This window comes from Bubalus kerabau, chromosome 14 (assembly GCF_029407905.1).
Source record: "Bubalus kerabau isolate K-KA32 ecotype Philippines breed swamp buffalo chromosome 14, PCC_UOA_SB_1v2, whole genome shotgun sequence".
NCBI lineage: Eukaryota > Metazoa > Chordata > Mammalia > Artiodactyla > Bovidae > Bubalus > Bubalus kerabau.
The window spans coordinates 58,465,013-58,488,000 of record NC_073637.1 but is presented as its reverse complement, the minus strand read 5'-3'; the positions used below and the strand labels follow the sequence as shown (position 1 = coordinate 58,488,000).

Sequence of the window (22,988 nt, the reverse complement as noted above, 5' to 3'; positions counted from 1 at the left end):
ATGACTAAGAATGGTCAGAAGAAAGATTTTTAGGATGTTTGCAACATTTTATTTTTTGATCTGGATGGTGGTCACACATAAGTGTGCTTCCTTGGGAGGAAAAAAAGCATTTTATTTGCTCACTTTTCTGTATGTATGTTATACTTGGTAAGAAGTTTACTTAAAAAACAAAACAACAACAAAGTTTCCTTTCAGTTTGCCCTATGAAAACTCTAACCTTAGGTGAATAGATCCTTTTCCTGGTATGTCACCTCTCCTCATCACTTCATCAACAGCCTTTAATTTGTAATGTTTCTCCCAACTGTAGATCCAAAGCATTGTTGCTCTGCGTCAGACCTCAATGGCCCCTTCTTAAATCTACACCCGCTTATATCATTCTCTCTAAATTTTATCTTTTAGGCACACTTTTTCTGTAAAGAAAAGATAGTAAACATTTTAAATTTTGTGAGCCAAAACGCGAAAATCAAGAATACTATATATAAGTACCATAAGAAAGAAAAGTTACAATTTTCTTTTTGAAATTAAAAAATATAACACAGAATAAAATTTTTTGCAACACAGTTCTAATGAGAAGAATGGAATTCTTTCTAGACAGGAAAAATTTCACTCAACTGGTGTACAGTTAGTGTTCTATAGTTAAGAACAATTGCAAATGCTCATCTGTTAAATTTTTTTTTTAAGCTCAGACCATACAAAACAGGCAGAGAGGGCTGTATCTGGTTCACATGCTACAGTCGGCCAGTTCAGTCTGTCTACCTCTTGAAAACAACTACTTATTAATAAACTAAAAATCTTTCAACACCTCTTCCTGCTATCATCCTCTACAAATCCAACATCTACACTGATGATTCTTCAAATACTCAAGCCCTTAAAGCTTCTTTATCTTGCAAATTATAACTTTCATCCAGTACCTCATCTCTAACATTTCTAACTTAAATTCATCACCTCTTCTACCACTGTTTCTGAAATACTTGATCACCCTCAACACACCCTCTGTTCTGATTTTTACAGTTTTTGATGGTCACTTTCCACGTTAGTTTGGATAGTTTTGCTATTTCCAAGCTCTCCTCTTTAACGTGTGCTCAGTCATGTCTGAGTCTTTGTGGCCCCATGGACTGACAGTAGCCCACCAGGTTTTGGCTATTTTAAAGCTCTTCTCTATAGTAGTTATCATTTATTCCATTCATTTTCTCCAACCAAACAGAATTCAATGTCAATCGCTAGCACTGGAAAAATTTATCTCTTTTCTATGTTCTGGCTAAAGTTAATTATAAAATATTTCAGAACTAGGCAATAATGTTATTCAATGAAATCTCTGCTTTTCTCAAATCAACAATTCTTTTTCATCAATCTTGAGATGGCATTTATCCACCACACTGTCTACGCTACTCAAATAACCTTCTACTGCTTCTCTCATTCCAAGAATGACCACTAATAAACGTAAGATTTCCAATCAAAGTTAGGCTCTTCACACTCACCAATCCTTGCACTTGTCTTTGGTCAGTTTCTTCAGTCACAATTTCCATGCTTGACCTCACTCCTTAAAACCCCAACTGAATGCCTCGCTCCCCTCTCATACAGGACGGCCTAGCCACGACTGAAGCGACTTAGCAGCAGCAGCAGCAGCCTCCTTTGGAGGCTTTGGAGTAGCTACTCTGTACCAGAAGACTAAATTCTTTATACGCACTAGTTCATGAATTTTTCTAACTTACCCCATGAGGGTGGTAGTAGTACGAACACTTGATGCATGAGAAAAGGTTTAGTCAAGATGGGAAAGACAGCTCCCAAGTGCACCAGAGTGCTGACAGAGACAGGATCCTACAGAAACAGGATCCTAGTCCAGGTCTCAATTCATTCCCCAGGCTCTTAAAAATTATCTGGCCTTCTACTTCACTTGAGAATAAAGAACATCAAGCTTCCAATAAGTATTCACACATTTATTAAATAATCATGAAAAGCCTTTATACCAGACTCTCTTTACTGAGAACCCAAGGGAGAAAACACAGTTCCTGCTCTCATGGAGCTTATATTCTCCAACATACTATAAATATACTTAATTAATACCCTCATCATCACTGAGTATCTATCCTAACCATCTGGCCTATAAAACTCAGACTCCCCTCCTCAAAATCCTTTTTACCCACAGAATAGTACCTCTTCAATTTTGATAACACTCCAATAGTACTTCTCTGACATTTATTACTCTTGGACTTATAATTACAGACCTTTCTCCACCAAAGGGTAAGGTTTTTAGTGATGAGATTTTATCTTGGATTTCTCATAATTCCATGGTAATCCTATACTTCAGTTCAGTTCAGTTGCTCAGTCGTGTCCGACTCTGCGACCCCATGAATCACAGCACGCCAGGCCTCCCTGTCCATCACCAACTCCTGGAGTCCACTCAAACTCACGTCCATTGAGTCAGTGATGTCATCCAGCCATCTCATCCTCTGTCGTCCCCTTCCCCTCCTGCCCCCAATCCCTCCCAGCATCAGAGTCTTTGCCAAGGAGTCAACTTTTCGCATGAGGTGGCCAAAGTACCAGAGTTTCAGCTTTAGCATCATTCCTTCCGAAGAACACCCAGGGCTGATCTCCTATAGAATGGACTGGTTGGATCTCCTTGCAGTCCAAGGGACTCTAGAGGCTTCTCCAACACTACAGTTCAAAAGCATCAATTCTTCGGCACTCACCTTTCTTCAGTCCAACTCTCACATCCATACATGACCACTGGAAAAACCATAGCCTTAACTAGACAGACCTTTGTTGGCAAAGTAATGTCTCTGCTTTTGAATATGCTATCTAGGTTGGTCATAACTTTCCTTCCAAGGAGTAAGTGTCTTTTAATTTCATGGCTGCTGATAAATATTCCAGCATCTTCTGCCTCTCGAAGTATTACAGCCAAACCACCAATATTCTCTCCAAGAAAACATAGTTAGAGCTGTTATTTCCCACTGATTCTCAGCTCTGTTCAGTTTTGGTCTTGCCCAATGAAAAACTAATTAACACTTATGTATTCCTCCCTGTCATCTGTCTGCCTTGAAAAACCAAAGTGTAAAGACCATTAAACAAGAAGTCTGGCAAGTTTAGAAGTAAAGAAGATATTTTTCTATTCCTTTATCTTTGATGAATCTTTCTCAATTCTCCAAAAACGACAACAGAAGGCCAACTAAACTGTTTTATTCAAGCTCTATAATATAGATTAAGTACATCCTATACAAGAAAAACCAAGACAGAACCAAGTTTTATATGGCAAGACATTTTTGAACAGTATTGAAAATAAACTTGGCTGTTCCCTAATTTCAACAACTATAGAGTTGTCTGTAGGTTTTTAGAAAAGGTTCATACGAACTGGAGGGTTATACTTGTCCAATGTACCATGGGAAAATTTGAAAACTTATCAGAACAATTTAATGTTTATTTGTAGGGCTTTTTAATCGTTTTGCTGTTCGGACACACAAAATCTACTCCCCAAATCTAAAGTGCCCTAAGTAGACTCGAGTTTTAATCTGCTTCTGGAAACAGAACGCGTCTATTTTTTCTGGTCAATATTCTAATTCTTTCCTCACAGCAATATCGCTTTATTGTAACTACTAAAACACACCAATTTCCCAATAAACTTAAGTGTAACTAAGCCTAAGATTTTCAAACTTTTAGGGCTGAGATATGTTTTTAAATTAGGTCCAGAACCAAATACTTTTTCAAGGTATCTTGAATAGCTAAATAAACATTAGCGACCAATTCCAATCACTCGAAGTCCGTACATCTATACGCTGAAAACCAACTTTCAAGATAAAAATTGCTGGTTTGTTATTTTTTGGGTCGCCCTGCCCATCGAACAAAACACGCGACGCTTCTAGAAGTGGCTATCTACAGAAACGCTAAACTCCTCGCAAAGAACTCATAACTTTACGGAAATTAAGGGACTAGATATTTAAGTGTAAGAAAATCATTCCAAACCATCCAGCAAAGAAAAGCACAGAGCCAAACCACCCTTCCTACAGTGCCCGGGAAAAAATTTAAATTTTTTGCTTTTAGAAGCCAGCTAGTCAAGCATTACTACAGCAGAGCCAGCCAATCGCCAACTTCCGAGAGGAATGACGCGGAAGTCCCTACGGCACCGGCACCTCAAGAAGTGAAGGAGAGATCACTCCCTTTCGCTCCTGAGTTCCCTTTCGCCCCTGAGTTTCGTATTGTCACTTTACCCCTGCTCACGGCAGAATTCCGCGTAGCTAATCAACAGGGCTGACGCTAAACTACTAGCAGGTCCTCACAGCCCGTCTCAAGACCAAACTCGCGGTCGCCTCCCACGAGTCAGGCCTAAGGCTTCTGCCACTGCTTTTTGTCCTTACCTCGGATCTCAAGCACTCCCACGCCTTCCGCGCGCTTAAAGAACCCCTTACCTCTTTTACGGAGAGAAACTCAAGCAACGGAAAGACTAAATGCCGATCTAAAAAGTGCGCGATGCGAGTAGTCAGGTCGTACTCCGCCATCTTGCCAAGGAAAAGGAAAGCGTGCGCTCGCTAAAACTTTATTGATAGCGCCGACAAAGGAACAAACAGTCCTGAACTGCGCAAGTGCTGTGGCTAAACCAGTTAAAGAAAGGGGCGGGGTTCAAACGCGAGCGCTCAGAGAACAATAGCGCATGCGTGAGATCCTCCCACCCTCCTCCCTCCATCCCTCCAGGCTACTGTGGGCGTGGGTGGAGCGGCAGGCGAAATTTCTTCATGACTAATAGATGTCTTGAAGTTGTTGTTTAGTCCCTCCTTCCTGTCCGACTCTGGCGACCCCATGGACTGCAGCCCACCAGGCTCCTCGGTCCATGGGATTTCCCCGGCAAGAATACTGGCGTGGGTTGCCATTTCCTACTGCAGGGTATCTTCCAAACCCAGGGATGGAACCCGCGTCTCCTACAAGTCTCGGCATTTGTGGCTGATCCTTTACGGCTGAGCCACCGTTGCGATCCGTTCCATTAACAAATACTGAAAACTCAAGAATTGATTGGCTGAGGCAATGTCATTTGTATTGGAGGTGCGGTGGAGGACAAGATACTGAGGCTCCCGCTCTCCAGAAAATCACATACGAGGAGGAACAGCTGAGTTTATATTTAGGATATAGTAATCATTTCATAAGCAATTGTTAAATTAAGGTAGGATGGTTTTCTAGACAAGAAGCAAGTGAAATAATTTGAGATTATAGTAAGAGCCATAACTTGGTGTGTGTGTGTGGGTCATGGAGTGAGGCGATACCAGATTGGGGCTTTTTAATTACGGAGTTTAGAGAAAATTCAGGGTTACAATTTAGCCGAAGTTGTGGTAACAGGGGCAGATGAACAAAATTAGAGCCTGGGTGAAAACATGCCTGGTGGAAGCACAGCAAAGACAATGAGACAGGAAAGGACCTGGTGTGTTTCAAAAACTGAGTAGCCTATGTGACTGGAGAGTGAGGTTAAAGATAAGGAGAAGGGCCAGGTGATGATTAAGGTAGGGAATGTGAGCTTTATTCTAAGTACTCTTGTCTCCATTGCTAGTTCCTTGTCATCTTTCAGGCCTCTTCATTTTGGAGTGCCTTGGTGTCTTTGACCTCTTCGTTCTTCCTAGAGAGTGCTCCAGGCCATTGCCCTAAGTGATGTCATCCAACCAAAAGGCAATCTACACATTGACAACTCCCTAATTAGAGCCCCAACAAGACTAGTAGTTAAAAGCCAACTCAATATAACATTAATGTGTCCAAAACCAAATTCCCTATGTAATTCTCTGGTCAAAACCTACTTCTTTTACACGCTTCCCCATCTCGGTGAATGCCTACTCCATTTGTCCAGTTAAGACACAAAATCTTCAAGTCATCCTTGACTTTTGTTCTACATTGACCCCACCAACAAATCCTCTGGCTCTACCTTTAAAACATGTCCTGATCAATCAGTTCACAACACCTACAAGGTTAATGCCTACTCCAAACCCCCATTATCGTGATTTTTAGAATAGCTTCTTCACTAATCACCTTGCTTTCCCTCTTTTTATCCTCTGGTTTATACTCCATACAGCAGCCAGAGTGACTTTTTAAAAATAAACTTTTTATTTTGTATTGGGGTATAGCCAATTAATAATGTGATAGTTTAAGATGAACAGTGAAGGAACTCATCAGTATATATACATGCATCCATTCTCTCCCAAACTGTCTCCCATCCAGGCTGCCACATAATGTTGAGCAGAGTTCCATGTGCTGTACAGTAGGTCCTTTTTGGTTATCCATTTTAAATTTGTGCAGGCAACCGTTAGTTTGTTCTCTAAGTCTGACAAAGTGACTTTTAAAAGTCAAATTATGCTCATTAGTGGTAAAGAACCCACTTGCCAATGCAGAAGACACATGACATGCAGGTTCATTCCCTGGGTTGGGAAGATTCCCTGGAGGAGGGCATGGCAACCCATTCCAGTATTCTTGCCTGGAGAATTCCATGGACAGAGGAGCCCAGGGGGCTATAGTCCACTGGGTTGCAAAGAATCCCACATGACTGAAGCGATTTAGCATGCATGCAGGAAAAGAGGACATTAAAGAGAGAAATTGTAGAAACTGAGGCTTCCACCAGAAGGGAGCTTCAACAGAGGAGGGAAGGAAGCAGGTAGAGTATGGAAACTTGTCAAAAAGGAACAGTGAGCATCTTTGAGAAGCAGAGAGAAATAAGATGCACTTCAATTTGATTCACTTTGAACTTTTACCATATTCAAGGTACTAAGCTAGGTGTTAAAGGAAATATATAATTTGTGAGAGCTAGTCTCTGGCCATAGGAGCTTTTACTCTAATAAGGGGCAATTATTCATTCATTCAATATAAATTGAATGCTTATAATATGCTGTGCACTGGTCTAGGTCCTGGGAATATGTCAGTAAAGAAAACAAACTGCCTTCTCTAAAGAAGCTTATATTCAAGTTGGGGGAAACAGATAAAAACATATTAACAAATGCATAATTTGGTGGTGATAAATGCTATAAAGAACAATACGCAAGGTAGAAGCTAGAAAATGATGGGAAAGGTTGTTGATTTATATGAAGTAGTCAGGAAGGCCTTTCTGATAAAGTAGAATTTGAAAAGAGATCTGAAGGAAGTGAGGGTGCCTGTTGCTGCCTAGAGGAGAAAAATTCCAGGTGAAGGAACATTAAGTATAAAGGTATGGAAGCAAAAGTGCAATTTGTATCCTTGAGGGATAACAAGGAGGCTTGAAATTCAATAGCTGATTGAGCAAGAGGAAGTGAGGAAGAAGATTAGTTCAGAGAGGGAGGGGTGGGACAGATGACATAATGCTTTGTAGGCCATATTAAAGACTGGATTGCATTCTGAAGGAGGTGGAAAGCTATCGGAGGGTTTTGAGTAGAGAAGGCATATAATCAGAGTTATGCTTTAAAAAGCATAACTATTCAGGACTGTCATATGAATGTAATAATATAATACACGGCCTTGAGGGTTTGAAAGAGGGTGGGGGAACAAACATATACACAGAGGGACCAGTTAGGGACTACTGAAATAACTCAAACGTGATGACGGTGGCTTAGATCAGAGTGGTAGCACTGAAAAAGCTGTGGACAGTAGTGAAATTCTGAATATTTTCTGAATGAAGAACTAGCAACATTTGCCAGTAGATTAGGTGACAAGGGTCCAAGATAACTCTAAGGTCTTTCTAGACCTAGAGACCATTTGCTGAGGTAAGGAAGGACGTGACAGTTGCATATTTAAAGGAGAGAAATCAAGAGTTGGGCATACTAGGTTTTGGATGTCTATTAGACATCTAAGTTGAAATACTGATTAGGCAGTGGTGCATATGAATCTGGAATTCAGGAGAAAGGTAAGAGCTGGAGATAGAAAACTAGATGTTATATAGAAAACTAGAAGTTATAGAAAACACAACACCAGGGCCAAATAGTAGAAAGCTTCTGTGAGGAATGTGAAATTTATCTGTGGTCATGAGGAGCCTTAAAGTATTTTTGAGTGTGAGAGTAATCTTATCTGTGTTTCAGGAAGTTAATTCTGACTGTTGGGTGGACAGTGGATTGGATAGGTGAAACACAGCCAGGCTGTGGAAAATCTTCAAAACAGACAGGGAAACTTGGATTTAACCAGATAGGCAATGGGAGTCACTCCTGAAGTTCTTCAATAGAAAAAGACATGAAGACAGTGGTATTTTTTCCTTTAAAATTATACTGGAAGTGATTTACAAGAAGCATTAAAGTGGTGACAAATTGGAAACTCTGCTGATTTGCCTGGATTTTCCTTTGGAATTTTCCTTGCTGGTTCGTGAAAATATCTTGCTTCTTTTTATAAGAGAGATTCAGCCCCAAATATGGAAAATCTGACTTTCTTGCTTTAGTCTCTTCTTAGTGTTTTAGTTAAAAAGAGATATTACAGAGGAATGACAGGCAAGGCCTCACCTCGTAGGATATCAGTGGTATCAGAAGACTTTCTCATACATTCATCAGATACCTTCACAATTTCCATTTGCCGATCACCATGTCAGCCTCTGGGGGAACAAAGAAAGAGAACCAATCCCACCCCAAAAGGAGTTTACAGTTTAGTGGGGGTGACAAGCTGTAAAATATAAAAGAATCAGAGCACCATGTGAGAGAGTCTATGCACAGAGTGTCCGGAGGAGGAAGTGATTCATTGCCAGAGGAAGTTGGAGTTTCATGGGGAAGATAACACTGGGCTACCTCTGCCTGAATAGATGTTTAGCTGACTAAGAAAAGGGAAAAGAATGTTTTCTGAAGAGGGAAGATCAAGCACACAGACTTGACCTGGAGAAAAAGTGATCGGAGGCTTTGAGAAGGTCTTTATGCCTAGAGGGTAGCATGCCTGATGCTGAGTGGCAGAACATTCAGCTGTATTGAGCGCTCAGGGCTGAATTGTCAAAGGCTCTATGGACTATACTGAGGAGTTTGAATTCTATCCTGCAAGCCCTTTTTTCCTGATAAATCTTTTAGCATCTCACTTCAATACACTGTCCTCTTTCTCTCTCAGGCTCTGATCATCACTCACACAGATTATTGTGATTGTCTTCCAAAGGGTCTTCCTGTCCCAAGTCCTGCACCAATCAAGCCTGTCATCCACCCTCCTATTTGAATGACCTAAATGTATATCTAACCTTGTTATGGGCAGAATTGCGCCCCCCTCTCCTGAAAATCCCCATTCATGGATCACAGCCTTGTTGTGGTGAAGGGGCTTGTGAAACTCAATGAAACTATGTGCGATCCAAGATGGATAGGTCATAGTGGAGAGTTCTCATAAAACATGGTCCACTGGAGGAGGGAATGGCAAACCACTGTGGTATTCATGCTGAGAGAACCCCATGAATTATGAAAAGGCAAAAATATATGACACCAGAAGATGAGCCCTTCCCCAGGTTAGAAGGTGTCCAATATGCTACTGGGGAAGAGCAGAGGGCAATTATTAATAGCTCCAGAAAGAAGGAAGCCGATGGGCCGAAGTGGAAACAATGCTCAGTTGTGGATGTATCTGCTGGTGATCAGATGATCATTATATCTACTATTGTGGGCAAAAACCCCTTAGAAAAAATGGAGTAGCCCTCATAGTCAACAAAAGAGTCTGAAATGCAGTACTTGGGTGCAACTTCAAAAATGATAGAACGATCTCAGTTCATTTCCAAGGCAAACCATTCAACATCTCAGTAATCCAAATCTATGCACCAACCACTAATGCTGAAGAAGCTGAAATTGACTGGTTCTAGGAAGACCTACAAGACTTTCTAGAACTAACACAAACACACACAAAAATGTGCATTTCATCTTAGGGGATTGGAATGCAAAAGTAGGAAGTCAAGAGATACCTGGAGTAACAGGCAAGTTTGGCCTTGGAGTAAAAAATGAAGCAGGTCGAAGGCTAACATTTCAGTATTGACCATATTCTTTGTAGCCAAAGATGGAGAAGCTTGATACAGTCAGTAAAAACAAGACTGGGAGCTGACTGTGGCTCAGATCATAGGCTCCTAATTGCAAAATTCAGGCTTAAATTGAATAAATTAGGGAAAACTACTAGGTCATTCAGGCATGACCTCAATAAAATCCGGTGTGATTATACAGTGCAGGTGACAAAAACATTCAAGGGATTAGATCTGGTAGACAGAGTGCCTGAAGAACTATGGACAGAGGTTCAGAACACTGTACAGGAGGCAGTGACCAAAAACATTCCAAAGAAAAAGAAATGCAAGAAGGCAAAGTGATTGGAGAGGCTTTACAAATGGCTGAGGAAAGAAGAGAAGCAAGGGAGAAAGGGAAAAATATACCCAACTGAATGCAGAGTTTCAGAGAATAGCAAGGAGAGATAAGAAGACCTTCTTAAATGAACAATGCAAAGAAGTAGAGGAAAACAATAGAACTGGAAAGACTAGAGATCTCTTCAAGAAAATTGGAGATATCAAGGGAACACTTCATGTAAGATGGGCATGATAAACGATAGAAATGAGAAGGATATAACAGAACCAAAAGAGATTAAGAAGAGGTGGCAAGAATACACAGAACTATACAAGAAAGGTCTTAATGACCTGGATAAACACGATGGTGTGATCACTCACCTAGAGTCAGACATTCTGGAGTCTGAAGTCAAATGGGTCTTAGGAAGCATTACTAAAACAAAGCTAGTGGAGGTGATGGAACTCCAGCTTAGCTGTTTCAAATCCTAAAAGATGATGCTGTTAAAGTGCTGCACTCAATGTGTCAGCAAATTTGGAAAACTCACCAGTGGCCTCAGGACCAGAAAAGATCAGTTTTTATTCTAATCCTAAAGAAAGGCAATGCCAAAGAATGTTTAAACTACCGAACAATTGTACTCATTCTGCATGCTAGTAAGTTCACTTACTCAGTCGTGTCCAACTCTTTGCGACCCCATGGACTGTAGCACGCCAGGCTTCCCTGTCCATCACCAACTCCTGGAGCTTCCTCAAACTCATGTCCATCATGTCGCTGATGTCATACAACCATCTTATCCTCTGTTGTCCCCTTCTCCTCCTGCCTTCAATCTTTCCCAGCATCAGGGTCTTTTCAAATGAGTCAGTTCTTCCCATCAGGTGGCCAAAGTATTGGCACTTCAGCTTCAGCAACAGTCCTTCCAATGAATATTCAGGACTGATTTCCTTTACTATTGACTGGTTTGATCTCCTTGAGCCTAAGGGACTCTCAAGAGTCTTCTCAAACACCACAGCTCAAAAGCATCAATTCTTTAGCACTCAGCTTTATTTATAGTCCAACTCTCACATCCATACATGACTACTGGAAAAACCATAGCTTTGACTAGATGGACTTTGTTGGCAAAGTAAAGTCTCTGCTTTTTAATATGCTGTCTAGGTTGGTCAGAGCTTTTCTTCCAAGGAGCAAGCGTCTTTTAATTTCATGGCTGCAATCACCATCTGCAGTGATTTTGAAGCCCCCCCAAAATACTGTTTCCATTGTTTTCCCATCTATTTGCCATGAAGTGATGGGACCTGATGCCATGATCTTAGTTTTTTAAATGTTGAGTTTTAAGCCAACTCTCCTCTTTCACTTTCATCAAGAGGTTCTTTAGTTCCTCTTCACTTTCTACCAAAAAGGTTGGTGTCATCGGCATATCTGATGTTATTGATATTTCTCCTGGAAATCTTGATTCCAGCTTGTGCTTCATCCAACCTGGCATTTCACATGATGTACTCTGCATGTAAATTAAATAAGCAGGGTAACAATATACAACTTTGACGTATTCCTTACCTGTTTTGGAACCAGTCTGTTGTTCCATATCTGTTTCTAAATCTTGCTTCTTGACCTGCATACAAATTTCTTAGGAGGCAGGTAAGGTGGTCTGGTCTTCCCAACTCTTTCAGAATTTTCCACAGTTTATTGTGATCCACATAGTCAAAGGCTTTGGTGTAATCAATAAAGGAGAAGTAGATGTTTTTCTGGAACTCTTTTGCTTTTTTGATGACATAACAGATGATGGCAATTTGATCTCTGGTTCCTCTGCCTTTTCCAAATGCAGTTTGAACATATGGAAGTTCACGGTTCACGTACTGTTGAAGCCTGGCTTGGAGAATTTTGAGCATTACTTTGCTAATGTGAGATGAGTGTAATTGTGCACTCAATTGAACTTTCTTTGGCATTTGCCTTTCTTTGGGATTGGAATAAAAACTGACTTTCTCCAGTCCTGTGGCAATTGCTGAGTTTTCCAGATTTGCTGGCATATTGAGTGCAGCACTTTCACAGCATCATCTTTTAGGATTTGAAATAGCTTAACTGGAATTCCATCACCTCCTCTAGCTTTGTTTGTAGTGATGCCTCCTAAGGCCCACTTGACTTTGCATTCCAGGATGTCTGGCTCTAGGTGAGTGATCACACCATCGTGGTTATCTAGGTCATGAAGATCTTTTTTTGTGTAGTTCTTCTGTATATATTCTTTTTTGTATAGTTCTTCTGAATTCTTCTGTATATATTCTTGTATAGTATTCTTGCCACCTCTTCTTAATATCTTCTGCTTCTGTTAGATCCATACCATTTCTGTTCTTCGCATGAAATGTTCCTTTGGTATCTCTAGTTTTCTTAAAGAGATCTCTAGTCTTTGCCATTCTATTGTTTGCTTCTATTTCTTTGCATTGATTACTGCAGAAGGCTTTCTTATCTCTCCTTGCTATTCCTTGGAACTCTGCATTCAAATGGGTATCTCTTTCCTTTTCTCCTTTGCCTTTTGCGTCTCTTCTTTTCTCAGCTATTTGTAAGGTCCCCTTAGGCAACCATTTTGCCTTTTTGCCTTTCTTTTTCTTGGGGATGTCTTGATCACTGCCTCCTGTACGATGTCACAAACCTCCATCCATAGTTCTTCAGGCACTCTTGTCTATAAGCTCTAATCCCTTGAATCTATTTGTCACTTCCACTGTATAATTGTAAGGGATTTGATGTAGGTCATACCCGAATGGTCTTGTGGCTTACCCTATTTTCTTCAATTTAAGTCTCAATTTGGCAATAAGGAGCTCATGATCTGAACCACAGTCAGCTCCTGGTCTTGTTTTTGCGGATTATATAGAGTTTCTCCATCTTTGGCTGCAAAGAATATAATCAGTCTGATTTAGGTATTGACCATTTGGTGATGTCCATGTGTAGAGTCTTCTCTTGTGTTGCTGGAAGAGGATGTTTGCTCTGGCCGGTGTGTTCTCTTGGCTAGTAAGGTTATGCTCAAAATTCTTCAAGCTAGGCTTCAGCAATATGTGAACCAAGAACTTCAAGATGTGTAAGTTGAGTTTAGAAAAGGCGGAGGAACTAGGGATCAAATTACCTACATTTGTTGGATCATAGAGAAAGCAAGGGAGTTACAGAAAAACATTTATGTCTGTTTTCCTTTTATTATGCTAAAGCCTTTGACTGTGTGGATTGCAACAAACTGGAAATTTCTTAAAGAAATGGGAATACCAGACCACCTTACCTATCTCCTGAGAAACCTGTATGCAAGTCAAAAGGCAACAATTAGAACCTTAAATGAAACAATTGACTGGCTCAAAATTGGGAAAGGAGTAACAAAGCTGTATATTGTCACCCTGTTTATTTAACTTATATGCAGAGTACATCATGTGAAATGCCAGGATGGGTGAAGCACAAGCTGGAATCAAGATTGCAGGGAGAAATATCAGTGACCTCAGATAAACAGATGATACAACTCTAACACCAGAAAGCAAAGAGGAACTAAAGAGCCTCTTGATGAGAGTGAAAGAAGAGAGTGAAAAAGCTGGTTTAAATTTCAACATTCAAAAAACTAAGATCATGGCATCAGGTCACATCACTTCATGTCAAATAGAAGGGGAAAAAGTGGAAGCAGTGACGGTTTTATTCTCTTGGGTTCCAAAATCATTGCTAATGATGACTGCTGCCATGAAATTAAAAGAGACTTGCTGCCTAGAAGGAAAGCTATGGCAAACCTAGACAGCATATTAAAAAGCAAAGACATCACTTTGCCAACAAAGGTCCATATAGCCAAAGCTATGGTTTTTCCAGAGTCATGTATGGACGTGAGAATTGGACCATAAAGAAGGCTGAGCGCTAAAGAATTAATGCTTTTGAATTGTCATGTTGGAGACTCTTGCAAGTCCCTTGGATAGCAAGGAGATCAAGCCAGTCAATCCTAAAGGAAATTAACCCTGAATATTCATTGGCAGGATGATGCTGAGGCTGAAGCTTCAGTATGAATGTGAAGAGCCAGCTCATTAGAAAAGACCCTGATGCTGGGAAAGATTGAAGGCAAAAGGAGGAGAGGGCAGCAAAGGATGAGATGGTTGGATAGCATCACTGACTCAATGGACATGAGTCTGAGCAAACTCTGGGAGATAGTGAAGGACAGAAAAGCCTGGCGTGCTGGAGTCTATAAAGGTGCAAAGAGTGGGACATGACTTAGAGACTGAATAACAACTCCTGAAATTCAGGCTTCCCTGGTGGTCCACGGTAAAGAATCCGCCTGCCAATGCAGGAAACTCCAGTTCGATCTCTGGGTCAGGAAGATCCCCTTGAGAAGGAAATGGCAACCCACTCCAGTATTCTTGCCTGGGAAATCCCATGGACAGAGGAGCCTGGAAGGCTACCATCCATGGGATCACAGAAGATTCAGACATGACTTAGTGACTAAACAACAACTGTTGACATTCATAAGCTGAAGGCCAAGCCTCCAACTATATTTGGACTTAGGATCTTTACAAAGGTAATTAAGTTAAAAAGACATCATTAGGGTGTGCTCTAATCCTAGATGACTGTGTCCTGATAAGCAGAAAAGATTAGGATACAAACATGTACAACGGAAAGACTATGTGAAGACACAGGGAAAAGATGGCCATCTGTAAACCAAGGAGAGAGGTTTTCTTCTTCAAAAGAAACAACCCTTCCAAGATATTGACCTTGAACTTCTAGTCTCCAGATTTGTGACACAAAAAATTTGTGTTGTTTAAGCCACACAATCTGTGGTACTTAATAGACTCTGCACTTCCTATTTCATGGAGTATATTAGAAAAATGTCTTCACACTCTGTAAAGTTCTTTAGAACTTTATCTCTCTGGAGCCATATACTCCTTCCATGCTAAGTTCTGCTCATGTAAGTCACCAAGTTTATTGTTTCTCTACATTAAGAACCAAGAAAGATTCCCCCAAAGCAACCTAACTCTACACCTTAAAGAACTACAGAAAAGAACTTAGTCCAAAATTAGCAGAAGAAAGGAAATAGTAAAGATTTAGAGCAGAAATAGATGTCTTTGTAGTCCCAATTTCTGTCTTAGTACCTCATATATATCAAGTACTCAACAAATGCTATAGAAATGAATAGATATGCATAGAACCTGGATATCCAGACAACATATGCTTGATATAAATTCATCCATATTTCGGAATAGTCTAATGAATACCTGTCACTACTATAGTGAACACATATTCAGAATTCTCATGTCTTCTGATTCAATAGCTCTCTTCAATATTTCTAAATAATGCTAAATAACATTATGTTCATCCAGCTACCCTTTTTACATACTGCATGCAGATACCTATTGCATTTTAATATGTCTGCCTTTTTTACTTATATTTCCCACTCATTCAATATGCCTGACACAGTACTAGATCCTGAGAATGAGAAAATAACTAAAATGCTATTTCTACGTGAAGGAGGGCTTCCATGGTGGTTCAGTGGTAAAGAATGCACCTGCCAATGCAGGAGACATGGGTTCGATCCCTGGGTTGGGAAGATCCCCTGGAGAAGGAAATGGTAACCCACTCCATGGAAATCCCATGGACAGAGGAGCCTGTCAGGCTACAGTCCTTGAGACTGCAAAGAGTTGGACATGGCTTAGTGAATAAACAACAACAACAACATGAAGGAACTCATGACTAGGCAGAAGAGACAGATGCCTAAACAATTTATATTTTAGTGTGGTAAGTGCAATCATGAAGGTGTACATGGAGCATTAATATAGTGGCTTAATTAAATCATAAGCACAGACACATCTTACATCTATGTGTTTTCTAAGTCTCCCCCTGCCCCCAAATAATTATTGCTTCTTGGAGTGTGTATCTTCAGAAGCTGACTTTTTCCTGACCTTATTCCTTTTCTCTGGGGGGCCTTACTGGAACTGTGTTCTGATTCCACCTAATGCCTGTGAGCATTTCCAGAAACCTCAGTTCTGCTGTCATCCTCATTAAAGAATCACACAGAGAGAAGGTGCCTTTGGAGGACTTAAATCCCCTTTTTTCTTCACTTACCACCTCATATAAAGCTAGGATTGACAGCTAAATCTACCTTATTTGGAGCCGTTGCAATATGTGAAGTGAAGGATATTGGGCAAAGAGAACCGTCACTACTCTTTTTATCTTTCCCCGATGCTAGGACCTGGAATGTGGCCGCCATTCTTGGGGGGAAAGTAGCAATTCCCAGTAGTCAAAAGTATCTCAGAGGAATCTGAAAGAGTTGTGATGAATCTAAGAGTTGACAAGCTAATATAAACCACTAGCCACTCCAGGACATAATTCAAATACCTATGTATCTGTTCAAATACTTTTAACTCTGTGTGTCTTTCCTAGAGTATTCTGTGCCTGTGTTATCTGTCTTTAAAAATTCCTGCAGTCCAAATAAACGTTCACTGCCTGCCTTCCAGACTAGCATGATTACTGACAGGAAATGGTAATACTGAAATGCAGTACAGGCTTCTAATCATGACAATTATCACTTGAACACATTCTCTTGTGCGATAACAGCCAGCTTCAATTATCTGGCCAGACATCTTATTTGAAAAATCTGACATGAAAAATATGGTCTCTTTAAGAAAGTAAGTTTAAAAAATATTTTCCCCAGTACTTTGTTATGTATATCTCAAGCCAACACTAGAATCTACCGCCAGTGAGGGAATTAAGCTAGCAGAGCATGCAAGTCAAGTTACTTTGATATAGCCAACAATGTAGAGGTAAATATTAAGATTATATAGGGGGACACAAGCAGAATTTTCAGCCTAAAACCCAAATAGGTAAACAGAGTTTTTAGGGACACCAGAAGGCTAAAGCAGAAGAGTTAATGAGGAATGGAAACCTTGTTCATGCTGGTGGTATCCTCTTAGCCATGTTGTATTTTCTTAACTGTTTACATGTCTGTTTCTTCTGCTAAACTATGAGTTCTTAAGATCAGGAATGGTCTTAAGATCATTTATGTCTATGTCTATTTATGTCTATACCCATGTACCTTTTGAAGAAAATGATGTAATGGAAAGGAGGCCCTTAGAGTAGAACAGCAACTGGGGTTCATGTGAAAGCACTTAAATATCTTAATATTAACCAACTGGGACTTCCCTGGTGGTCCAGTAGTTATGAATCTGCCTTTCAGTGCAGAAGATGTGGGTCCTTTCCCTGGTCAGGGAAATGAGGTCTCACATGCAGTGCAGCAACGAAGCCCACGTGCCACAACTAGAGATTCCTTGCGCTGGAATGAAAGATCCTGCATGATGCAATGAAAGATCACGCATGCTGCAACTAAGACCCATGCAGCCAAATAAATAGATATTTAAGAAAAATACTATCCAGCTTTCCAGATGATTTGAGACTATGCATGTGGTTAGAGAGGTCTTCCCTGATTTTCCTATTTAGAAGAATTCCCTCCAACCTTACCTCACCTTGTTAACTTCCCTCCCAATGTTTATCACAGCCTATGTTGTTGTTCAGTATTGGTTTCCATCCTGCTCATGCGTATGTGCTAAGTTGCTTCAGTCGTGTCCAACTCTGTGTGATCCTATGGACTGTAGCCCATCAGGGTCCTCTGTCCAAGGGAGTCTCCAGGCAAGAATACTGGAGTGGGTTGCCATGCCCTACTCCAGGGGATCTTCCCAACCAAGGGATCAAATCTGTGTCTCTTGCATCTCCTGCATTGGCAGGCAGTTTCTTTATCAGTAGTACCAGCTGGGAAGCCACATCCTTCTCAGCTCATGGTAATTCCATGAAAGCAGGAAACTAATCTTCAGTCCCATTCATTACTGCCCAATAACTATTTGCTGAATGAAGTTTTGAATGAATTAATATGTGTGATTTAGGCCAAATGAATATGTCTCTATCCTTAACATTTCTTACATGATAGAAAAGTCTGCTTACATACCAGGACACAGTGGATACAGGAGAAGCAGAACTACTGAAAAAGGAAAAAACACGAAAAAATGCCCTGAGTCCTGGTATTTTATCTCTGAAAGGGAGATCTCCCCTTTTTTATTCTCCTAGGTGACTTCAGAAAATTAACTCAATGCCATGGAGGAAGAGGTATTCTTACCTTTGAAGGCTCCTCTGAGTCCTGGAGATGGGGATTAAGGGAGTTGTCATAGGAGTTAAGCACCATTTATTTAACAAAGGTATTCTATTCTTGGTGCTTCCCAGGTGGCTCAGATGGTAATGAATCTGCCTGCCAAGCAGGAGACAAGGGTTTGATCCCTGGGTCCGGAATATCCCCTGGAGAAGGGCATGGCAACCCACTCCAGTGTTCTTGCCTGGAAAATCCCATGGACAGAGGAGCTTGGCAGGCTGTAGTCCATGGGGTTGCAAAAAGAGTCCAACACGACTGAGCAACTAAACAACAATAATTCTATACTTGCCATGTAACAAGACCTGAGTGGGGCCACAATGTACAAAGATGGAGCAACAGGTAAAAAGCAGGGCTCCCAGTCTGTAGCTGCCAGAACAGATCTAATCCATTTCTTCATTTTGTTTATATTTTTAAAATAATTTCTCTCTCTCTCTCCTTTTTTTTTTTTTTTTTTTTTTGGCTTAGCCATACTACTTTCGGAATCTTAGTTCCCTGATCATGGATTGAACCCGGGCCACAGCCGTGAAAGCCCTGGCTCCTAATCACTGGACTGCCAGAGAATTCTCTAATTTCTCTTTTAAAATGAAGAACTTCCCCTTTTCATTTTCTGTTACTTTTAAGGCATTCATTAACCTAATTCTTCTTAATTCATAAGTTAATTAATTCTTTTTTGAGTTCTGTCACCTCAATGGTGAGCCTTTCTAATTCTGATTTATGATGTTCTTTCACATCTTGAATCATTTGCTTAATGTCTCTTAGATTTGTTTTGAAATGGTAGGTTATAGTTTGGTCTCTTTTGTGGGCACATCTTCCTGGCCTGTTTTTCCCACCTGTAAAGATGCTAGTTTGCTCCTTATTTTTTCTTATAATAAATGTTGTATGACATTTTCCCTGGATACTTTCCTCATGCTCATTTCTATGGCAAATCAGGGAGGTTTGTGGGTTGTGTGTGTGTGTGTGTGTGTGTGTGTGTCTCCCCACCCCTACCCCTCCTCGTCTTTTTACAGTGAGACTGGTGGAGAAAAGCTTTTCCAATTCCAGCATGCTCCCTCTTCTGTTGCTTTTGTGCAGTGGTCCAAACCTTGGTGTCTTGCTCTCTGTAATTCCCGGCCCTATTTCCTACCTCCTGGAACTTCCTTTACTTTGTCCTACTTGTTCAGGTGCTGCTGAGATTTCCTCTACTCTCAGAGGCTTCTCCTTCCTTACTGTGTCTCATATCTGAGCACCAGCCAGTCTCAGGTTTTGGAGTCACTAAGTGGCTCAGTTGCTCCGACCCCTGCAGCTCTGCGCAGGCGCGCGCCGGCGGGGGCGGAGCCAAAAAGCACACACTCCCTTGCCCACTGCCCTGTTGCTGCGCCTGTTGCTGCTGTGCTGGGAGCCACGCACTCCTGATGGCCAGGCACACCTGCCTGCAACTGAATTCCACTGCTTTGCAGCCTTAGCTCGCCAGCTTCCTTCCTCTAGCACAGAACTCTGAGAATCTGTGACTGTTGTGGCCATACCCATTTGTATTTTGGGGCTTTCCAGGTGGTTCAGTGGTAAAGAATGTGCTCCCAATGCAGGAGCCGCAGGATTTGCTGGTTCGATCCCTGGGTCGGGAAGATCCCCTGGAGGAGGAAATAGCAAACCACTCTGGTATTCTTTTTGCTTTTTCATACTCTTCATGGGGTTCTCAAGGCAAGAATGCTGAATTGGTTTACCATTCCCTTCTCCAGTGGACCACACTTTGCAGAACTCTCCACCATGACCCGTTTGTCTTGGGTGGCCCTGCATGGCATGGCTCATAGTTTCATTGAGTTAGACAAGGCTGCCATCCATGTGGTTAATTTAGTTATCTTGGTTTTCATTCTGTCTGCCCTCTGATGGATGAGGATAAGAGGCTTGTGGAAGCTTCCTGATGGGATGGACTGGCTGTGGGGAGAACTGGGTCTTGCTCTGGTGGGCGAGATCATGCTCAGTTCAGTTCAGTCCAATCACTCAGTCCTGTCTGACTCTTTGCGACCCCATGGACTGCAGCATGCCCGGCTTCCCTGTCCATCACCAACTCCCAGAGTTTGCTCAAACTCATGTCCATCGAGTCGGTGATGCCATCCAACCATCTCATCCTCTGTCGTCACCCTCTCCTCCTGCCTTCAATCTTTCCCAGCATCAGGGTCTTTTCCAATAAGTCAGTTCTTTGCATCAGGTGGCCAAAGTATTGGAGTTTCAGCTTTAGCATCAGTCCTTCCAATGAATATTCAGGACTGATTTCCTTTAGGGGCCATGCTCAGTAAATCTTTAACCCAATTTTCTGCTGATGGGTGGGACTGTGTTCCCTCCCTGTAGTTTGGCCTGAGGCTAAACTATGGTAGGGGTAATGGCAGTAATGGAGCCCTCCTTCAAAAGTACTTATGCCAGCATACTGCACCTCCCAGGACTGCTGCTGCCAGAACCCCTGTGTCTGCGGCAGGCCACTGCTGACTCATACCTCCACAGGAGGCACTCAAATACTCAAAGGAAGATCTGGCTCAGTCTTTTGTGGAGGTCACTGCTCCTTTCCCTGGGCCTTGGTGTGCACAAGGTTTTGTTTGCACCCTTTGTTTGCATCTCTGGCAGGTTTGAGGTTTCATTTTAAATGCAATTGTGCCCCTTCTAGTGTCTTGTTGTGGCTTCTCCTTTGCCCTTAGACGTGGTGTATCTTTTTTTGGTGGGATCCAACATTATCTTGTGGATGGTTGTTCAGCAGCTAGTTGTGATTTTGGTGTTCTCCCAGGGGAAGATGAGCATGCATCCTTCTACTCCGCCATCTTGAAATCGTTTTATTCAAAATTGGGAAGGGAGTACGTCAAGGCTGTATATTGTCACCTTGTTTATTTAACTTACATGCAGAGTACATCATGTGAAATGCTGGGCTGGATGAAGCACAAGCTAGAAGCAAGATTGCCGGGAGAAATGTCAATAACCTAATATATGCAGATGACACCATCCTTGTGGCAGAAAGTGAAGCGGAACTAAAGATGAAAGTGAAAACTCTTGATGAAAGTGAAAGAGGAGAGTGAAAAAACTGTCTTAAAACTCAACATTCAAAAAACTAAGATCACGGCATCCGGTCCCATCAGTTCATGGCAAATAGATAGGGAAACATGGAAACAGTGACATACTTTATTTCCTTGGGCTCCAAAATCACTGCAGATGGTGACTGCAGCCATGAAATTAAAAGACGTTTGCTCCTTGGAAGAAAAGCTATGACCAACCTAGACAGTGTATTTTTTAATACACTTTTTAGCATAGACATTACTAGGCTGACAAATGTCTGTATAGTCAAAGCTATGATTTTTCCAGTAGTCATGTATGGATGTGAGAGTTGGACCATAAAAGACCACCAAAGAATTAATGGCTTTTGAACTTGGTGTTGGAAGAAACTCTTGAGAGTCCCTTGGACTGCAAGGAGCTCAACCCAGTCAATTGTAAAGGAAATCAACCCTGAATATTCATTGGAAGGACTGATGCTGAAACTCCCATACTCTGGCCACCTAATGCAAAGAGCCAACTCATTGGAAAAGACCCCGATGCTGGGAAAGACAAGGTGGGAGGAGAAGGGGACGACAGAGGATGGGATGGTTGGATGGCCTCACTGACTCAATGGACATGAGTTTGAGCAAGCTCTGGGAGATGGTGAAGGACAGGGAAACCTGGTGTGCTGCAGTCCATGGGGTCACAGAGTTGGACATGACTGAGAGACTGAATAGCCAGTATACTTGCCTGGAGAATCCCACAGACAAAGGAGCCTGGTGGGCTACAGTCCATGGGGTTGGAAAAGAGCGGAACGCTTAGTGACTGAAAAACAACAGCTTTGTGGTAAATGTTACCCAGGTGCTTTGGCAACAGCAACTCCATGTGGTTGCTGTGCTTATGTAGTGGTTACTTGTTACTGGTTGCTTGTTTTTGCTTTTCGTTTTGTAGAAATTCAAAATTTTAAAACCTGGGCTTCTGCCATCTCTCCCATATACCTGACAACTGCGTTTAAAGCTGGGAGAAACCTGGAACTAAGCAAGTACAACCTCACACAGGCTCCTTGAGTTAAAGAGTAACCTTAAATAGTTACCAAATATGTTGCTCACCTCTTTATCCCTATCACCATTTTCCATACATGTAGCAGCTTATTTGTTTCCTAACCAGCTTTGCTGTATTCAGCTTTGCCCTCACCCTTCATGCTTGGTCTAAGCAATCTCCCAAACACAGGAATATATACTCTCTTTCCTACCCAATAAACCCTAAACTTCTTAGGAGGACATGCAAACCATCCATCATTGAGCTTTTCTCTCTCTTTTGTCTGACCTCCTGTTGTATAAACTTCAAGCCCTCTGCATAAATGCTGCTCAATGCTTTTGTACATTCTATTGCTTCTTCTTGGAATGCCTTTTCCATCTTTCCCCTTATTGCTGATTCTCATTCAGCTTTCCAGACTTAACTGCCCTGCTCTGGGATCTCAGAGTTATCTTTTAGTTCTTATCATTTACCAGGGAAGATTTGTGTAATCTAAGTGTCTGTTTCCTCCACTTCATGGTAAACTAGGCACCATAGCTTAACTTTGTGATCCTGCAATCATGTGTAGTGTCCTGCACATAGATAATATTATCATTTTCACTGTTTTTTGTTTCCGTCTGTCCTTTCTGAGTCATTTTCTCTGCTCT

The 22,988-nt window shown here is 41.5% G+C and overlaps 1 protein-coding gene across 1 annotated transcript in view; it reads right to left on the bottom strand.

The window, feature by feature from the left end:
- Positions 1-4,580, bottom strand: part of EIF3E (eukaryotic translation initiation factor 3 subunit E) — a 48,293-nt gene extending 43,713 nt beyond the window's left edge. Inside the window, exon 1 of the mRNA XM_055546425.1 lies at positions 4,401-4,580. Coding sequence (XP_055402400.1) covers positions 4,401-4,490 — 90 coding nt within the window. The 5' untranslated portion in view covers positions 4,491-4,580. The remainder of the gene's footprint in view (positions 1-4,400) is intronic.
- Between the last annotated feature and the right edge of the window lie 18,408 nt (positions 4,581-22,988).